Genomic DNA, 19773 nt, shown 5'->3' with positions numbered 1-19773 from the left:
TCGTTATTTAAAAGTGAGAGCATGTTAAGATATTTAATAATAATCTTTCCTAGATTGAAATTTCATGAAATATTTCTTTAAACAACCAAGTATGAGAAGTTGGGGATTGAGAGAATACAGTGTTTTTAAATTATTCTGTCTAAAATTTTATGTAGTGACTCATAATATCTAAAGGATGACATTTAATTTCACTTCAAGTAAGAAAGTTTAAAAGGGAAAAGAAAGTGATTATATTATTTTACAATAGATAGAGAACCTGGAGAAGTCACATATATTAATTTTAAAAATATAAACTGGGATCTTCTGAAGATGCTATTGTGGATTACTTACTTATACTTAGCTGCTATCACATGCTGCTTGTTGTAGAAGATTGAATGATGCAGGTTGAGATGCAAAGTTACTGTAGTTTAATAATCCTTTACCATTAACACTTGTAGCTGTCCTAATGTTTTCCTACAAAGGAAGGGATCACCAAGTTGGAAGAATCTAGTTTCCACAACTGTAAAGCTATGAGGTAGAAAACTCATAGAAAATATGGCTGCCTGCCTACCTGATGCCCCCACCAGTGTAAGTGGTAAATGGATTTATCTGTAGCTTTCCTTTTGCTCTGTGAAGATAAAAGACCTCTTCAACAGCTGAACATTTTATTCTGTGTATCCTCAATCTGTGTTCCCACCTATGATTACTCACATTTGGCTTATAATAAACATTTTTTTTCAAGTTTTTCTTTATTTTCTTAATTTCACTTTATTGTTTAAAGACTGGTATCATGATATGGTATAAGATGGCCTGGAACTCACTATGTAGCTCTGGTTAAACTTAAACTCATGGTCCTTCTGCCTCAGCCTCTTTGGTGCTGTTATTGTATTAACTTCCTTTCACGGAGTATTTGCTATTTTACCAAGTCAGCAAATAACCGCTTAGATTGCTTTTCAGCGGGTTTTCTTCTTAGGTCCAAAGAGGGTTCCTCCAAACTGCAGTGTTGGTGACAATGTTCTAACAGAAGGACTCTGACCATGTAAACAGAAGGATTATGATTGGGAAAACAGAAGTCTAAAGTGGGGTTTCTATTTACCTGGGAAAATACTGCCTCCGTTAATCTGCACTGAAGTTGACGACCTCTGGAAGTACATCTCACTCCCAGTCAATCTGAAGAGCCCCTATCAGTTCAAATACCCACACCCTGCTGACTGTCCTACAAAATCCACTTGCCTTTTCTGCCACTTTGCTTCTCTCTGTCTCCCGAGAGATGGTGTTGGCAGTTGACCCCAACATGGAACATACATACATACATCAAAAACTCTTGTCAAAGAGGTCAGTATAAAGAAATGTCCTAGTATGAAAAAGTGTAAGTAATCCATGACATTGGTTTGAGCAAGGGGTTCTTAAACATGAGTACCAAGGCACTGGCAACAAAGACAAAAAACAGAAACAACTGTAGCAAATTTAAAAGTTCCACATGGCAAAGGAGAACATAAGAGGTACCCAGGAGTCTGGAAGAAAATATTTGCCAACAATACAAATGACAAAGAGTTAATTAATGCTAGGAACAAAAAGCTCAATAGGAAAAAAAAAAAATGAAAGATTCAGACATTTCCCAAGAGAATGCAAACAAATAGCCAAGAGGTACATGAAAATTTTATACCAAAAGGTACCCAAAAATTCATGCTTTTTGGCCCTCAACTAAATTGCGACACCTTACCCCTGTAAGAATGACTGCTTTCAAAAAGTTGAAGAATTGTTGGCAGAGGTATGGGGAAACACAACCTGTAGGTACTACTAATAGACCATGTACTCATGAAGTATGTAAAAGAAAACAACATGGAGTTTCCTCAGAAGATTAAGAACAGTGTTGATATATCATACATCAGTCTCACTTTTTTCCCAGTCAGGACAGGGAAGATGGCAATAAGAGAAAACAGAGTTTGAATTAGAAAATAGCAATAATGTGTGTGTGTGTGTGTGTGTGTGTGTGTGTGTGTTTACAGAGAATGGTTTGTATTTAAATTAAGCACTTCATATTTCAAAATTGTTGAGTATCAATCTTTTAAAAGTCAACACAAAAATAATGACTGAGTGACAGATCTGTTAAATAATTTGAGTTAATCATCCCACTTTATAAATGTATACATGAAAACATCATATTGTATCCCTGTGTGTAGGAAGAATTACTATTTTCCAATTGAAGAAAGAATGTTGCAGATCTGTATGTCTTATACAGCCAGGATTAAGAAGGCACCTGAAGGGTTTGGCAAAATGGCACAGTAGTTATTATCAGTGTTTCCTGGCATAAGTTGTAAGCAGTCATTCATTATTTTAGAGTAGTGTCCTAGCAATTTAGATAAGATTTATCAGGCTCATATAAACTGTTAGGAAGAAAGACCTGCTTGTACTCTAAGACTGGAGACTGGAGCTTTTGTGAAAATAAGACACCTCAAGAGGAAGTTTTCCTTACCACCTGTATTCATTACTTTTCTTGTGGCGGTGGCCAAATGCCTGTTAAGAAACAGGTTAAAATGGGAAAGACTATTTTGGTTTACAGGTGAGTGAATAAAGTTTATCACGGTGGTGAAAGCATGTTTGGCAGGAATCTGTTACTTTCTCTCTTCTGTCAGAAGACAAAAAAAAAAAAGAAAGAAAGAAAGAAAAGACAGGAAGTGGGACCACTAAATCATCCCAAAGCCTGTGTCAGTTACCCAATCCCTCCAGCAAGACTCCAGCTCCTGAAGGTATGCCATAACCTTCCCAAACAGCAGTACCTATTGAGTACGAAGTATTCAAACACATGCACCTAAAGGGGATATGTCACATTCAAACAGTACGTCAGCCTTTATAGATCACAAGATATATGTGTAACACACAGTAGCCTAACAGAAAAGCATGCCTCCCCGTACTAATAGCTTAATAGATTGAACTCCAAATTCATCAGTCAGAGTATCAACTTCAGTATGAAAAATTCCACACTAACAATGAATGTTATCATGGAATATGAAATGCCTGTGTCATTGGTGCATGACTGACAATGACTGTTTAGAAAAGAGAGTGCCCCAAGTTCTGGGCCAATGTAGAACCCTACTGAATAATAAGTATTTATTTACTGATGAGAAATAAAAAGGGGGACTGTGACCCTCAACGGTAGAGATGGTTGAAAAGAAGACAAATGTCTAATAGCAACTGGGGTAGAATAAGACGGGTCTAGAGAGAAACAAGAATACTAATATGTGGAGGAGAGAGGTAGGCATGAGTCTAAAGCCCCTCATACAGGGCAGTAATGGACTGAAAGCAATATTAACAGCAAAAAAGAGCACTTGGATCCAGGTTCATTTTTGTTTTAAGTATGGTGGTGTCTTGGGTTTTTTATTGCTGTAAAGAGACACCCATGACCATGGAAACGTCTAAAAAAAAGAAAACATTTAATTGGGGTAGCTCACTTACAGTTTGAGAGGTTCATTCTATTATCATCATGATGGGGAGCATGGTGTCCTGTAGGCAGACGTTGTGCTGAGGTAGTAGTTGAGAGTCCTACATCTTGCAGGCAACAAAAAGTCCCCTGAGACAAGGGGCAGTATCCTGGGCATAGATTTCAAAGCCCACCCCCACAGTGACACACTTCCTCCAACAAAGCCATACCCACTCCAAAAAAGCCACACCTCCTAATAGTGCCACTTCCTATGAGATTATGTAGGCCAATTACATTCAAAGTACCACAACAGTAAATACCATATGTCTTTGTAAACATCATGTTTGTTTAAGGTAGAAAATGAGATATAAAAGTGGAAGAAGGAGATGATGTCAGAACCTAATGTAGCATGAAACTTACTGGTACTTATTAATAAAATCAAACCTGAGGCCAGGTATTGGGGTGAACGCTGGAAGATCAGAGAAGCAGAACAAGCCACAGCTACCCCACCTCTCCAGTTCCTCAGCTGATCCTGTTTCCTCAGACTGGAAGCATCTCAGTCCTCATCCAGAATGAATTTTGGCTGAACTGTTGCTCCAAAGCCTAAAACTTAACCAGCCAAATGCTTCTAGTTTCTGGTCCTCATGCCTTATGTATCTTTCTCTTTCTGCCATCACTCCCTGGGATTAAAGGCTTGCTTTCTGGGATTAAAGGCATGAGTCACCATGCTTGGCTGTATCCTTGAACAGATGGATTTCTTCCTCTGGAATGCTAAGATTAAAGGCGTGTGCTACCGCTGCCTGTCCTCTATGTTCAATATTGTGGCTGTTCTGTCTCTAACCCCAGATAAGTTTATTAGGGTGCACAATATTTCAGGGAACACAATACCACCACAAACTGATGCAGGAATATAGGTGATAAATGCCAATACCTGAACTAAGGAAGTGACCACAAAGTCCTTAATGCTCTCCTGGGCATGAATGAACTTTCAATAATTCCTCACTGGACTCCAGGATTCTCTACCTCCCCTTTGTTAGAACACTCACTTTACAACATTCAGGACTTTAAATTATTTATTTGCTTATTTAAGAAGCAAACATTTTTAAAAGATTCTTGCCCATTTTATAGCCTATAAATGTCTTTCTCTAGAAGGTAGGAACCATCCATTTGAAATCCAGTCAAGCCAGATTCTATCCTATTTTCCCAGTTTTTCAGAAGAGTAGGAACCTAACTTCAGAAGGCACATTTTATCACGAAAAGAGAATTCATCATTTTAAAAAAGTTAACTATTATCTGGACCAGAGGTGAGTGCCTGGGTTGTAGTCAGAGAGGCAACTGTACCTGGGTCCCACCCCTGGACACAGGCCACCTTGGGAGGACCTGACCAACTTGGCTCCAGTTACCTGCCAATCGGTGGGCCCTGTGGGAAGGCTCCCCTTTTGCAAGACTGCAGGCAGACACTGAAGTCTCCACACCCTGACCCCACACCCATTTTCCCGAGACCAAAGCCACTTCCTGAGACTCAGAGACCAGCCCCCAGCTTCCATCCTGCCCTGGAATTCCCATCTGGACCAGAGACCAGAGGAACTCCCATCTGGAGAAGAGGAGCTCCCATCTGGACAAAATAAGGAGACATCAGGGACTTCCCAAGACTCACAGTCCAGCCCCCCAGCTCCTATCCGGCCAGCACTCTCATCTCAATTTCATATGGAAAAACAAAAAACCCAGGATAGCCAAAAGAATCCTGTACAATAAAATAACCTCTGGAGGCATCATGATCCTCGACCTCAAGCTCTACTATAGAGCTACTGAAATAAAAACAACTTGGTACTGACATAAAAACCAACATGTAGACCAATGGAATCAAATAGAAGACCCTGACATTAACCTGCACACCTATGAACATATAATTTTTGAAAAGAAGCCAAAAATGTACAATGGAAAAAAGAAAGCATGCTGTAAATAGATCTATATCTGTCACCATGCACAAAACTTAAATCCAAGTGGATCAAAGACCTCAACATAAATCCAGCTACCCTGAACCTGATAGTAGAGAAAGTAGGAAGTACTCTTGAATGCATTGGCACCAGAGATCACTTTCTAAATATAACACCAGTAGCACAGACACTGAGAGAAACAATCAATCAATGTGACCCGTTAAAACTGAGAAGCTTTTGTAGAGCATAGGACACGGTCAACAAGACAAAGCGACAGCATACAGAATGAGAAAAGGTCTTCACCAACCCCACATCTGACAGAGGACTGATATCCAGAATATATAAAGAACTCAAGAAATTAGACATCAAAATGCCCAACAGTCCATTTAAGAAATGGGCTATAGAACTAAACAGAGAATTCTCAACAGAGGAAGTTCAAATGGCTGAAAGACATTTAAGGAATTGCTCAACATCCCTAATTATCCGGGAAATGCAAATCAAAATGACTCTGAGATATCACCTTACACCTGTCAGAATGGCTAAGATCAAAAGCACAGAAGACAGCTTATGCTGGAGAGGATGTGGAGCAAGGGGAACTCTCCTCCACTGCTGGTGGGAATGCAAGCTTATACAGCCACTTTGGAAATCAATATGGCGCTTCCTTAGAAAATTGGGAATCCATTTCCCCCAAGACCCAGCTATAGCACTCTTGGGCATATACCCAAGGTATGCTCAATCATACCACAAGAGCATTTGCTCAGCTATGTTTGTATCAGCTTTGTTTGTAATAGCCAGAACCTGGAAACAACCTAGACACCCTTCAACTGAAGAATGCATAAAGAAAATATGGTACATATACACAATGGAGTACTACTCAGCAGAGAAAAACAATAACATCATGAGGTTTGCAGGCAAATGGATGGATCTAGAAAAAATCATCCTGAGTGAGGTAACCCAGACTCAGAAGGACAAACACGGTATGTACTCACTCATAGGAGGATACTTGGTGTAAAACAAAGATGACTAGGCTACAACACAACTCCAGGGAGGCTACCTAGAAAACGGGTCCCTAGGAAAGACCCAGGGATCACCCAGTGACAGAGAAATGGATGAGATTTACATGAACTACCTGGACGACAGTGGGAATAATGAAGGGCAAGATTTGAGGGAAAGAAAGCTTAGGGGAGCAGGAGATCCCAGCTGGATCAAGAACAGAAAGGGAGAATGAGGAATAACAGACCATGATAAATGAAGACCACATGACACCAGGAATAGGCAAAGTGCTCAAGAGGTCCCCAGAAATCCACAATGATATATCCTCTGTAGTCTGCTGGCAATGGTCGAGAGAAAGCCTGATCTGACCTAGTCTGGTGATCAGATGGCCAAACACCCTAACAGTCGTCTTGGAACTCTCATCCAATAACTGATGGAAGTAGACGCAGAAATCCTCAGCCAGGCCCCAGGTGGAGCTCCAGGTGTCCAACTGTCGAGAAAGAGGAGGGTCTGCAAGAGCGTGAATTGTTGAATCCAAGATTGCAAAAAGCACAGGGACAAATAGCCAAACGAATGGAAGCACATGAATTATGAACCAAAGGCTGTGGAGCCCCCAACTGGATCAGGCCCTCTGGATAAGTGAGACCATTGAATAGCTTGATCTGTTTGGGAGGCATCCAGTCTGTGGGACCAGGATCTGTCCTTAGTGCATAAGCTGGCTGTTTGAAACCTTGGGCTTACACAGGGACACTTTGCTCAGTCTGGAAGGAGGTGACAGGACCTGCCTGTACTGAATCCACCAGGTTTAAATGAATCCCCAGGGGTGCCTTGATCCTGGAGGAGATGGGAATGGAGGGGAAGGGCTGGGGGGAAGTTGGGGTTGGGGGTGGGAGGGGGGAGGACAGGGGAACCCATGGCTGATGTATAAAATTTAAAACACATAATAATAAAGAAAAAAAATATTTATTTAAAAAAAAAAGTTAACTATTGCTGGTAGACGAACTAATTAGCAAAAATTATGACTTTCAGTTCCCATCATTTTATTTTTGAAAAATCTTTAGCCCATTTGTGTTTTTTTTTTAAGCAAACTTGAACATGGACTGCATTCTGACTTTGGTTTTCTATCACAATAAAATAGGCCAAAATCTTTCCTGATGCAATTTCTTAATAGCAGAAGTCTAGGAAAATCTAAAGACAACATGAAAATAACATGCGTTTTATTAAAAGCTATGAAAGGACTAAAAAAATTACTCTTAGATTTAGAACTGAATTTGTTGAATTTTTAAAATTGCCACAGGGGTATATATTTTGACTAAATCTGTTAGGTAAATTGAGGCAATTAACCTTGGAAACAGTATCACATGTGTCTATGAGCCATGAATTAGAGGAAAGAGCCAAGCCTGTGTCTAAGTGTAGGCAGGGTCGGTCTATGGGAGAGGACGCCACTAGAGCAGTGAGCTAACGTGGTAACAAATCTCGGCACTAACATGAGAATGTCTAGGAAAAATGGAAAGGACTGCAGAACCTTGGCACACAGAACAGAGGTTCAATGGAACCTGCTGTTTATAAATATAGAGAAGGGCCTTGTGAAATACTTAATTCCCTAAGTGCTTCCCTTGCAAACATAAGGACCTAAGTTTGATCCTGATAACTCACAAGAAAACTGGTTGGCATAGTGCCCTCTTGAGATCCCAGTGTTGGGAAGGTGGGGACAGGAGGTAGCCAGCCAGCCAAATCTTCTCAGTAAACTCATGACCAATACTACAGCCTGTCTCTAAAATTAAAGCTGGATGTCACCTGAGGAGGTGACCCATGGAACCTCACACACATATAACACGTACACACATCCACAGACATACAGACATACAAACAAAACACTTACACATGCGTACACAAGAATTTCTAGGAAAACTACAAGATGTAGAAAAGTAGAGTGATGGACTGAAAGAAATCTGACATGAAGAACACTTGTGATCAAAAAAGTCACAGCCTTCTGCGAAGGGCTGCTGCATTGTGTAATTTTACCCAGGTCTCCTTGCACTGATTTTCATAATAAGCTAAGCCAAATTATATCATGAAGCAAGTAATGAAGTCACATCTCTTCATGTGCTGTATGATAATTCAGTATACATTTATATTGGAAGCATATTCTGATAATAAATAGGGCTTATTAAGACCATTCCATTCTTTTTTCTTCTTTTTTTTTGAAGTAAACCATCCATCCGTGGCAGGTTTTTTCATACTCTCATAGTGGAGGACATTCGGCTAACTGCCTGTAGACAAGCAATAATGAGGTAGTTATTGTTATCATCAACAAGAACTTGCAGTGAACATCGGTAGTTTTTTTTTTTTTTTTTAAACCCACCAAGAATCATTTTAAGATTTGATATGCTCCAATTCATTTGCTGCTGTTGACATTTTGAGGTTGTGCCCAGTAACCTAGGCAACTGTTCTCATTTCTCTCTTAATTTGCTTCTATTTATAGAGCTTATATGGATTCAGTGTCCTCAAAGATCTTTCTTTAAAGCAGAGTAGGTATACAAGCTATATTTTCGTGGGCGTGGGTAAATACTAAATAAGTGATAAACTCCCAAATAAAGGCTGCTGCAATTTATGTGGTTTGGGAGCCCTTTCAAAAGTGGCAGAACTTCATGCCACTGACAATGGTTGATGAACTGACAATGGTTGAAATTGAAAATGTAAGTGCTTCATTTTGTTATTCATGTACACAAACAATTCTAGCACTTAGAGACCACAGTTTCAGGTACCTTCAAAAAAAAAACCTCTGGCTGCATTAAGTACTACTGAATGAGTCTCCGTTTAACAACCCTCATTTGTAAGCAGTCATGATCTGGTTTAATTGTAGGAGACAGGGCAGACTTAAAGCTTTACTGGCTTTCAAACTGTGCGGGTGGAGGGAAGTAACACTGGGCAATCTTGGACTGGGAAGGAACAAATTAACATTTTTAAGTGTTTCCTTGGAAAATTGTCCCTGAAGTGCTAGGATGAGATTCCCTATCTCTTTCTCTTAACCAGTAAATATTATAAAATATGGGAATTCAACTTTCGTGTGACTTTGAGGTGTTTGAGAACACCAGCGTGTGACTTCCCTGTCTCCATCAGGGCTCTCAACCACTTTTATCAGGTTATATAATTTGTGAATTCCCCCTTTTTGTAAATGGAACCTTGCAAAGGTGGTTGAGACCTCTGATGGAGACAGAATGCATTGCCAAGCTACCTTCCCAGATGTCAGGACCGGGTCTCCAATCAATACTGAAAAGGCAAAAACATGATATTTCTTGGATTATTTTCTCTGACTTACTCTAGTGTAAAGGGTTGACTGTTTGGTCTCTGTTTTAGCTCAATGTTACCTATGCAACCATATGTGTTCTGGTATCATTGGGAATCCCATCAAAGGCAAATTCCTTTTAAGTTCCTGAAGTGTCTCCTGTTTTTGTTCCCTTTTGAAAGAAACAAACAAAAACAACAAAAGACTTCAAAAGACTTTTGGTAGCAGAGTATCTAGCATGTCAGAAATGTTCAGTACCATGAAACCAAATGTCTTGCTGTACTTCCTTAGCTAAGGGATATGTGTTCCAATGGATTCCTGAAGCTATACAGGGTATCCACTTTTACATTTATACATGCTTTTTCTATGCATACATCTTATTGTGAAGTTTAATTTATAAATTAAATTGATTGTTATCAAGCAACAAAATAGAATACCTGTAGCAATGTGCTCAAATTACCAGTATTGCTACTATTGCAAATTTGGCCCAGTATTTAGTAAAATAATGATTACTTAAGCACAATGCTGGAATGGAATATCATAAAGTTGACCTAAGAATCGAGATGACAACATGGTAGCTGATGGAATGGTGGGGTACACCGGATGGATGGGCAAACAAAGGGTGATTTAATTCCCATGTAGGATGGAGTAATAGTGAGCACACATAATTTAAAATGTATGAGTGGTTTATTTCTGGAAATGTCCATTTAACATTTTTTACTATGTTCAGCTGTGAGTCAATGAAACCCCAAGAAGTGAAATTATGGGAGATTATTGAGTCTTATAAAATCAGAATACCATAAAATAAAAATTGATAGAATATATCCTATAAGCCAATAATTGAATTAATTTCTCACATATCTAGTTTATTCTTGAAAACTCACATAAAATAGGAAGTTATAATTTTATAAATGAGAAAACTGAGCATCAGAAACAGAAGGCTTTCAAAGTCTATTGTTGTAAGTAATGTGGCAAAGACTTGAATCTCTTCTTATGTGACTCTCAATACCATACTCTTGACTTCTACTTTGTCAGCATTGCTAGAAGCTGGATCACTTCTCCCTACATTTCAATCTCTACACTCTTTCAATTCACTTTATTGAGCATCTCTAAATACATAGTTGTCCCCTGAGAGAGTTTGAGGAGCATTCTCTCAGCTGCTCTCTTACTAATGTTGAGACAATTTACTGAGCCTCAGCTGCCCTTATTGTCCCCATGGTGGAAGATAAATCAGGGAAGTATATGAGAAATTAGATTTATCTTCTATTATTGAAACAAAACAAAAAAGTCAACACAATAAGAGGTCATGTGCAACATGCCTCTCCTCTGTGAGTTCCATGCTGGGAGATTTGAGTTTTACCCCCAACAAAATCCCCTGACATCCTACTCTAGTTAGCTAAAACTCATTTATCAAGGGGAAGTAATCTACCACAGGAGACTGAGTGGCTGGGCTTTACCAGGTAGGTGCTGAATATGAGTCAACAAACCCATTTTCCTACTGGTAGAAGATCTAGGACTGAGACAGACATTCGTAAGATTCAAACAGGTATGATTTTATGACATAATCTCGGGTTTCACAAATCATTTTCCCAGTGGATAGTTGTACTATCAGTTCTATCCTGAGACATCTGCGTAGTAAATGTGCTGTTTTAGAAACTGTGCATGTGTATGTAAGACCATAAGACCTGTGATTTTGCCACAATCAACACGACAAGGCATAAACTATTTAAATTCTTTGAATCTCATTCTCAACTTTCCAAATTAAGGAGAGAATAATAGTAAACAAAAAAGAGGCGGGTGGATCTCTGTGAGTTCGAGGCCAGCCCGGTCTACAGAGCGAGTTCCAGGAAAGGCACAAAGCTACACAGAGAAACCCTGTCTTGAAAAAACAAAACACACACACACACACACACACACACACACACACACACACACACACACACACACACAAAGGTGGATTCATAAAAGCTTTACTCTAACAAATTTAGGAAGTAAGTCTATAATAAATCTTAACATTAAGATGAAAAAATCATATATTTGATTAAAGAATGAACAGAAAAAACAATAATCTCTGTGAACAATCTTCTGCAAATCTATTATACAATTAAGCTTGTGTGCCACTATGGATCTTGTTCAGTAGATATAATCACACTGTTGGTCCAGAGAATTCCCACACTCAATATTGGGATAATCATGTTTGCTTGGCTCTCCAATTGCCACTTTATAAGGCATACACTATTGGTCATTTAATATTGTCTCTCATTGTCTACTGACTCTGAATCTTTATTTTTAGATATAGACCTTTTCAATACCCAATGGCATTTCCAGCTGATGACAGCTGTAACAGATGATCCTGAGCCAAAGCTACTAGGAGTGAAACACAGAAAATAAAATGATAATAAATAACTGTCGCTCAGTGCCTAAGTAGTGTCTGAAATTGGTTCTAGTGCATGTCCAATATAACAGAGCATGTATAATATAAGAAACAAAAAAAAAATGTTGAGTCCTTCATCATGCAAGGGACAAAAAAAAATCTAGACATTAGTCTTTACACAGACTATGAAATCAACACAGAGCATGTTTTAAGTGTTCAAATGATTCTCAGAAAAATCCATGATGAATTTTATGGTATTTTCCCAAAGTATTGGTGTTCATGAAATGCATTTTAAAAAACAGCCTAATAGACACAAAAACAAACAAAAATTCTGAGTGTAATGCAAAGATAAGATCTCAGATATGAGATTAAGGGATATATCATTATCTCATTAGAAGAAATCATTATCTCATTAGAAAAAAACAGAACAGTTTTGGGGAGATGAAATGTCTGGTAGACATTATGAAACTTATTTAAACAAATCATTGGTTCTGGTTAGGTGATATGAGTTAGAGATGGGCATGTGCAATTCTTTCTGATTATTCATATCCTAATTTAAGAACAAAGTCTGTTGAAATAAACTTGAAAAAATAAATATACTAAAAAATGGTGCTGGAGTTAAATAGTGCATATTATAAAATAATCAAATTTAAAACACTTACTTTTAATTTTACTGTTTAGAAATAACTAAATTTCATTATGTCATGCCCCCAGCTAAGGCAGCTTTGTTACTCTGTGTTAGTTTCTGTCTCTTTCATTCCCTTATGGATTCATCAGGTTTTTTCACAGTGCTGGTAGTTCATTTCTATATTAATATAGAATTTGCCATACCAGTTTTAGGTCATAAGAAAACCAATATGAGTAATAATCAAAGGTCTGAAAACATTCTCCACTTATCTAAAAAGTTATTGTCGTGGTTTGAATAAAAATAGCCCTCAGAGGCTCATAAACTTGAATGCTTAGTTATCAGAGAGTAGAACACTTTGAAAGGACTAGAAGGATTCAGAAGTATGGCCTTGTTGCAGGAAGTGTGTCACTAGGGGTGGACTTTGAGGTTTCAAAAGTCTAGATCAGGAACAGGTTCTTGCTTGTTTCACGTTTCCTTCAGATCAGTATATAAAGCTGTCAGCTACTGCCCCAGCACAATGCCTGTCTGCTTCCTGCCATGATGATCATGAACTAATCCTTAGAAACTGTAAGCAAGACCCTAATTAAATGTTTTATTTAAATAAAAGTTGTCTCTGTTATGATGTTTCTTCACAGTAATAGAACAAAACTAAGACAGAAGTTGGCAACAGGAGTGGGGTATTGTTACAATAAACCAGACCATGTTGTTGGTTGGAAAACTATGGAAACTTTGGGACTTTGGACTACCAAAACAATTGAATACTCCGAGTTGAACTTAATAGGCCATCCTCGTAGGAACATGGAAGACAGCAATGCTAAGGGCAATTTAGATTTTGGTAACCCAGTTCAAGAGATTTCAGAGGAACAAACAATGAGAGATTAGTTTTGTGATATTTTGGGCCAAAACAACGTAGCTGTTTATTGCCTTTGTCCTAAATTTTACCAGAGGCTAAATTGAAGAACTTTAGATGAATGTCCTTGGCAGATGAGATTTCAAAACAGCCTAGCATTGACTGTGTCATGTGGTTATGGGTATTCCATCTTGTGCAAATCTACAGTGGAAAAGAACAAGTGAGATGAGGAGACAAACAAAACACAGTTTGCGGAGAAAAGGAGCACCAGAAATGTAATGCTGGAGCCCAGACTTGGGCTCAAAGAGATGAATAGTTTAAAGAGAAGCCTGATGCTAAATGGACTAAAAGGAGTATTAACCTCAAGGTAAGACCAGCAATCTGTGAAAGGACAGGGCCTGAGATGTTTCTAGGCCCAAACAACAGGATGCAAAAGCAAATCAAGGAGGGGGCAAAACAACTGGAAACGGATGCAAATGAAGGTCAAGGAGGGGGTCAGTTCCCTGCCCCAGCAAGCAGAACTTGGCAGCCTCCACCACATGGCTCTGGATCTAGAGATAGACTACAGGAAAGGTGTTGTAGAATTTTTCTTCCCGCTTAAGGAAAGATAATGACTGAGGTCAGATGCATGACAGGGGAGTCCCTACATAAAGGCCTAGAGAAGCTATTGTTTGAATCTAAAAATGTGAAACCTGGATTGCACTGGAGAACCCAAGATGTTAGAGATGCCAGAGCTATGGTATACCTGCCAAGGAAAGCTGATAACAGGGTATAGAACCAGTCCAAGACAAAAAGGTGTGTTGCATTCAGCAAAGCTATCAGGAGTAGGGAATTTGAAGAATGTTTTGACATTAGACTAGGAGATGCAGAATTTGGAGTTTGCCCTGATGGTTTTTGGTCTTGCTTTGGTATAGTTTTCTTCACTATGTCCCTTTCAGCTCTTTTAGAACACGAATGTGTATTCTGTGCCATTGTATGTTGGAAGTGTGTGATTTGCTTTTTGTTATTACTTTTCAGGAGGTTACAGTTAAAAGACAACCTTCAGTTGTAGAAGAGACTATGGATTTTGGACTTTCAAATAGTGTTGAGATTGTGAAAGATTATGGGGACCTTTGAAGTTTGACTAAATGCAGTTTGAGTTATGATATGTCTCTAAACCTATGGGGGCCAGGTTTTTGGAGGGAGTGTGCCACTGGAATAGGGCTTTGATGCTTCAAAAGTTCATGCCAGGCTCAGTCTTTCACTCTCTTCCTCTCGCCTGTAGATCAGGACGTAAAGCTCTCAACTGCTGCTCTAGCACCATGCCTGTCTCCCTGCCATAATGGTCATGGACTGACCCTCTGAAACTGTGATCAAGCCCACAATTAAATGCTTTCCTTTATAAAAGTTCCCTCAGTCATAATTTCTTTTCACAGCAATCAAACAATAACTAAAATAGCTATGTAATTTTGAGTCTCCTTAATTTTAGTTAAGCTGAGATGCTAATATCAAAATATTACAAAGTCAACATGAGATTTAAGAAAAGTGAATGTGAAATTACTGTTTCCTGTACCTAAACACCCACCAAAGCAGAACATATCAGTAGAAGGTAGTTGATTGGGGAACTAGATTATGGCAACAGTCCCAGCAACTGAAGGAGAATGAGTCAGGAAAGAAATGAGAGTTGATAGATCCAAAGAAATACTACCAAGCTATGCACTGCTATAGACTTTTAAGGTCAGTTCCAAAGGGGAGCCACTGGACTATACTTAAGAATTTCCAGTGTGTTAGTGAAGAGTGAATCTGAAGAATGTTAATACCTGGCACAAAGGGTTGGAAGTAGAAATATATGATTCACAATGATTAAGCATTTTCCAAAGGAATTTCACATCATAATTATAGGTAAGGATCAGAGAAAGACAGGAAGAACATCTTAGTCATTTGTAATATACAAAGTGGAAGCTAAAGCAACAAAGGTATTAGGTGAAATATGATTTTGCTTCCAGCAGATCTGATGGTCAGTGGTCTGTCTTGTTACTGTTTGGGGTGAGGTTATCACACAGATTCACTGAAGAGAAATTAGATTGTTATAGAACTATATACAGATGGAAGAAAACCCACACTCCAGAGATATTCCTGATGATCTTAAAATTATAAACAGTCCTAACATTCCTATGAAAGACCTATAAGAGGTCCAGGAAGAAGATCAACAGGGTCATCTACCTGGCTGGTAACCAGGACACATGGAAATAAGGTAAGATTTAGCTTTTCATTATACAGCTTTAAGGCTTATAAAACACTCTACTATGTATCATCTCATTTGGAGTTACTAAGGAAACATGAAAATATCTGATCTAATACTCGTTTTCTACATGAAGAAATATGAAGTGTGTCCATGTTAAGGGTCTAAACCAAGGATTCATTGTCTACTTATATAAAGCCTGAATGTAAAAACAGTCATGTTTATCCATATGCAAAACATTCCCTTTATGTTAAATGAAATTCCTTATAGCAGGGGCTTGTCAGCCTTGAGACCTACCTTGATTTCAGTCACACAAATGCACCCTTGCAGCTACTGGAGCAGAGTTTCTCTTCAGCAAAATATGCAGTTCTTCGATTGCTACTTTTATGACTCCACCCCTTAACAATAAATAGCAGCTAGATATGAAGAGAATAACACCTGGATACCATGTGTTCTAGACAGTTCCTGGCATGAATTAACTTCAAGAGGATTGTCAACACAAGTAGCAGCAGAAATCTGAATCTCAAGATGGAGTCTCCACCCTATATATTACCAATACTTTCTGACTATATAAGAATGGTATCTATTTTCAGAACAATTTATACTCAGATGAAAGAGAAACATGGACTATTCATACCAAAAAAATTAGAGGAAAATAACTTTTCTTTGTGTGTGTGTGGGGTGTGTGTGTGTGTGTGTGTGTGTGTGTGTGTGTGTGTGTGTGTGTTGAGGAAGGCACAAAAGAAAGCACTAAAGACAAGAAGAAAAGTTCCTATTACTGATTCAGTAGGAGGTTTTGTTTCCTATTATTTCAGAGTATATTTACAAAATCCTGAATCCTATTCTCTACACTGAACAACTTGCATGAATTTTCACTTTCATGTTCCCAAGATTTTAACCAAAAAAAAAAAAAAAAAAAAAAAGCAGTTTGGAATGATCCCTTCCCAGACATTAGAGTCCTCACTCTGAGGGTTCTCTAAACAGAGAATATTTTCTAAGCTTGTTATACCCATTGTCTGAGGCCTTTCTTCAATATGCTTCAGAAAGTCAGATCCAGATCCAAGAGTCTCATGTACAAGAGGCTTCCTGGATTGACAGGGCCTCCTACCAGCCCATAGATGTTTTTTGCAGATGACTTACTCGGTCAGTTTTCCCTTCTGTCTGAATGCTGGTGTGGCTCCGGACCTCATGATCTTCTTCAAGGTCAGAAACATCCTCCAGTTCCTCTGGAGTCTGTGAAAAGAAAGCAAAGCAGAGCTGATGAGGCTATAAAATGTTGCCATCATTTGGAAGAGTCTGTGGGACCTCAGAAAGGTGACTGGTGAAGTGACATCTGATCATGGAATCCAACCCCAGATAGGCACACAAGAGAGGCAGTAATTCAAATAAAAACCTCAACATTTTCATACCAACACTATAATAGATAAAAAGTGGAAACAACTCTACTGAAGAATGTGTATACAAATATTGTCCATCCACACAGTAGAAAATAATTTGTTCATAAGGACGAGCCAAATAGCTATGCATCTTACACAGTAGATGAACCTTGATTATATCATCCTATATGAAAGATTTCAATCATATAGTACATAGAATTTATTGACATGAAATTATTGGAATATTCAAATCCACTGGAAACAAATTTGACTAGTACTTTATGAGAGAACAATGCAATGACTATTAAATGGGTACATACTTTCTCTTTGGGATGCTGGTAATTCTGGAATTAGAGAATGGTGATCACTATAGTCTATGTGAATTCACTTAAAATGTTGAGTTTTTGCTTTGAAAATGAAGAGCTTTGTTGTATATAAATTATATTCCAGGGGTTGGGAATTTTGCCCAGTGGTGGAGCGCTTGCCTAGCAAGCACAAGGCCCTGGGTTCGATCCTCAGCTCCACTATATATATATATATATATATATATATATATATATATATATATATTCCAATAAATGTGGAATAGAAGAAAAATTAGTGATTAGATGGAAGATTGGCAGTCAGTGCAAAGCAATTTGACCAATATGGTTACTCTAAACCAAATTGCTTAGAGTTAATAAATTTTTAAGTCAGACAAGTTTCATTAGGTCAATAAACCATCAGATGCTGCCACAACTATCAAGAAACAGCATTTTCTAGGAGCTTACATGAAAAGTAACATAACTTGAATTTCTGTGTGATTACAAATAGTAGTCAATGTCCATTCTCCTTTTTCAGTATCAGTTGAGGCAGCTCTGCTCAGGAACTCTCAGATAGAATTGGATAACTGAGATGGTTTTCCTCATCTTCTTCATTTGACCTTGACACAGCTCATCATACTTTAGCTGTTTATTTAATTTTTTTAAATTGGGAAGCTAAGTATTGCATGGTCTACCCTGTGAGGTAAGGATCAGGCAATTGCACTTATCAAAATAATAATTTAAAGATAACCACTGTCATTACTGCAAATACATATAGAAATATATACAAATAATTAATATTTCTTTCATTTTACACAGTCACAGCTTTAGACTATGATGTGTTTAATACAAAGCTCTAATGTCAAATCTAGAAAAAAATAGTTTTATATCAAAATCATTCAAAATGAATAAAAGACAGCCTTGAGACTGTTTCTCTTCCATAAGCATGGCTACTGAAGACCGGCCTGCTAAAACCAATTCTGATTTTTCCTTAAACTTTTCTTATTATACAGTATTTGGGACATTTTCATGATTTCCCAGGGTCTTCCTTCCTTTGGTACCAATCTAAAGATCGGACAAGTGATTATTAGTTGGTATAGTGGAATAAAGTTATCAATTTCTCATTCACTATTGGCTCCAGATCATTTATCATCTCATGCATCTTTAAGCAGCATGGTCTTTGTTCTCAAACACTTGTAATGAACAGACTCCCTCCCATTGCTTCACTGCAGAATCCTTTATATTTATTTCATCTGACTGCTAGCAGATATTAATACTCTTCCCTCATTGAGGCCTCCAGCGTGCTCAGCTTTTGTTATCTATCCATAGATCTTTTGCAGCTATGGGTAACAATGGTCATGGAGCAATCAATTCTCTCTTCCTCTTTTCTATTAATAGCCTGGGTTGAACACCAAGCAACTTCTACAAAAACCACACAGTTCACTCTTAGCCATTTTGTGTAGTAAGAAAACATATTTTCTACCCCCTCCTTGATGTATCCAGTAAGTCTTCTGATACATGAATATATTTTGTTAAGCCAATCCCCTTTCTTATGTCTGTTGCTTTTAATTGAAGACTGTCTGATGCCTCCACTGTGATTAGTTTCTTATGCCTTTTGTTTATTACTTGGGTTGCTTCATCCTTTAGTGCTACATAGCCTCATCATCCACTCCAACACTTAATCAAATCCCACATAAAGCAAACTAACTAAAACTATGCTTTCAGAAATCTCAAGGACCATTTTTGTTGCTGGAAGGGATAAGTCTACCAATTACACTCACATACTTCTGTGCTTTCTTTTTCTCTAACATGGAAGTAATATTTTTCTTGCAAAACCACCAAAATTGACCTCTTCTCTACATGAACAAAATCAGTGGGAGAGTGTTTAAAACACTTGCTGACACACATTTCACATTCCGGAAGGCAAGAGGTTAGAAGGCATTACAAAATAAAAAAGTTAAATATATAGTGAAACAGTTTAAATTAGGCAGAAGCCAAGAAAGAAGAATTCTTTAACAGTTTTCAGGGATATACCTGTTAACATTTTCAGCTATGAAGGCAAATTGTGGAAAGATTAAAATGCATTTTTTTTAAAAAAGGGTATATAGCGCTGATGGGATACCATATATAATAATATCTCAAAATAGGGTACTTCTCAACTAGTGACTTTAGAAATCTGAAATTTCTGAGGCTGGTGGTACGCTCAGTGGTAGAGCACAGGCTTAGCATGTGCTCTGGTTTCATTTCTGTTGTGATAAAACACCCTGATTAAAAAGCAACAGCAACAGAGAGGAGAAAAGCATTTGTATGACTTGAAATTCCAAGTTACAGTCCCTCATTTTGTGCAAGTAGAGGCAAGAACTCACATAAATCACATGACATCCTCAGTCCAAAGTAGACACC

At 38.2% G+C, this 19773-nt stretch overlaps 1 protein-coding gene across 1 annotated transcript in view; it reads right to left on the bottom strand.

The window, feature by feature from the left end:
• Positions 1 to 19773, bottom strand: part of Ctnna3 (catenin alpha 3) — a 1414880-nt gene that overhangs the window by 143721 nt on the left and 1251386 nt on the right. The window contains exon 19 of the mRNA XM_036167773.1: positions 16833 to 16925. Within this exon, the coding sequence (XP_036023666.1) occupies positions 16833 to 16925 (93 nt within the window). The remainder of the gene's footprint in view (positions 1 to 16832; positions 16926 to 19773) is intronic.

Source organism: Onychomys torridus, chromosome 18 (assembly GCF_903995425.1).
Source record: "Onychomys torridus chromosome 18, mOncTor1.1, whole genome shotgun sequence".
Classification (NCBI taxonomy): Eukaryota; Metazoa; Chordata; class Mammalia; order Rodentia; family Cricetidae; genus Onychomys; species Onychomys torridus.
The sequence above is the reverse complement of the archived record's forward strand: the minus strand, read 5'-3'. Positions and strand labels throughout refer to the sequence as shown.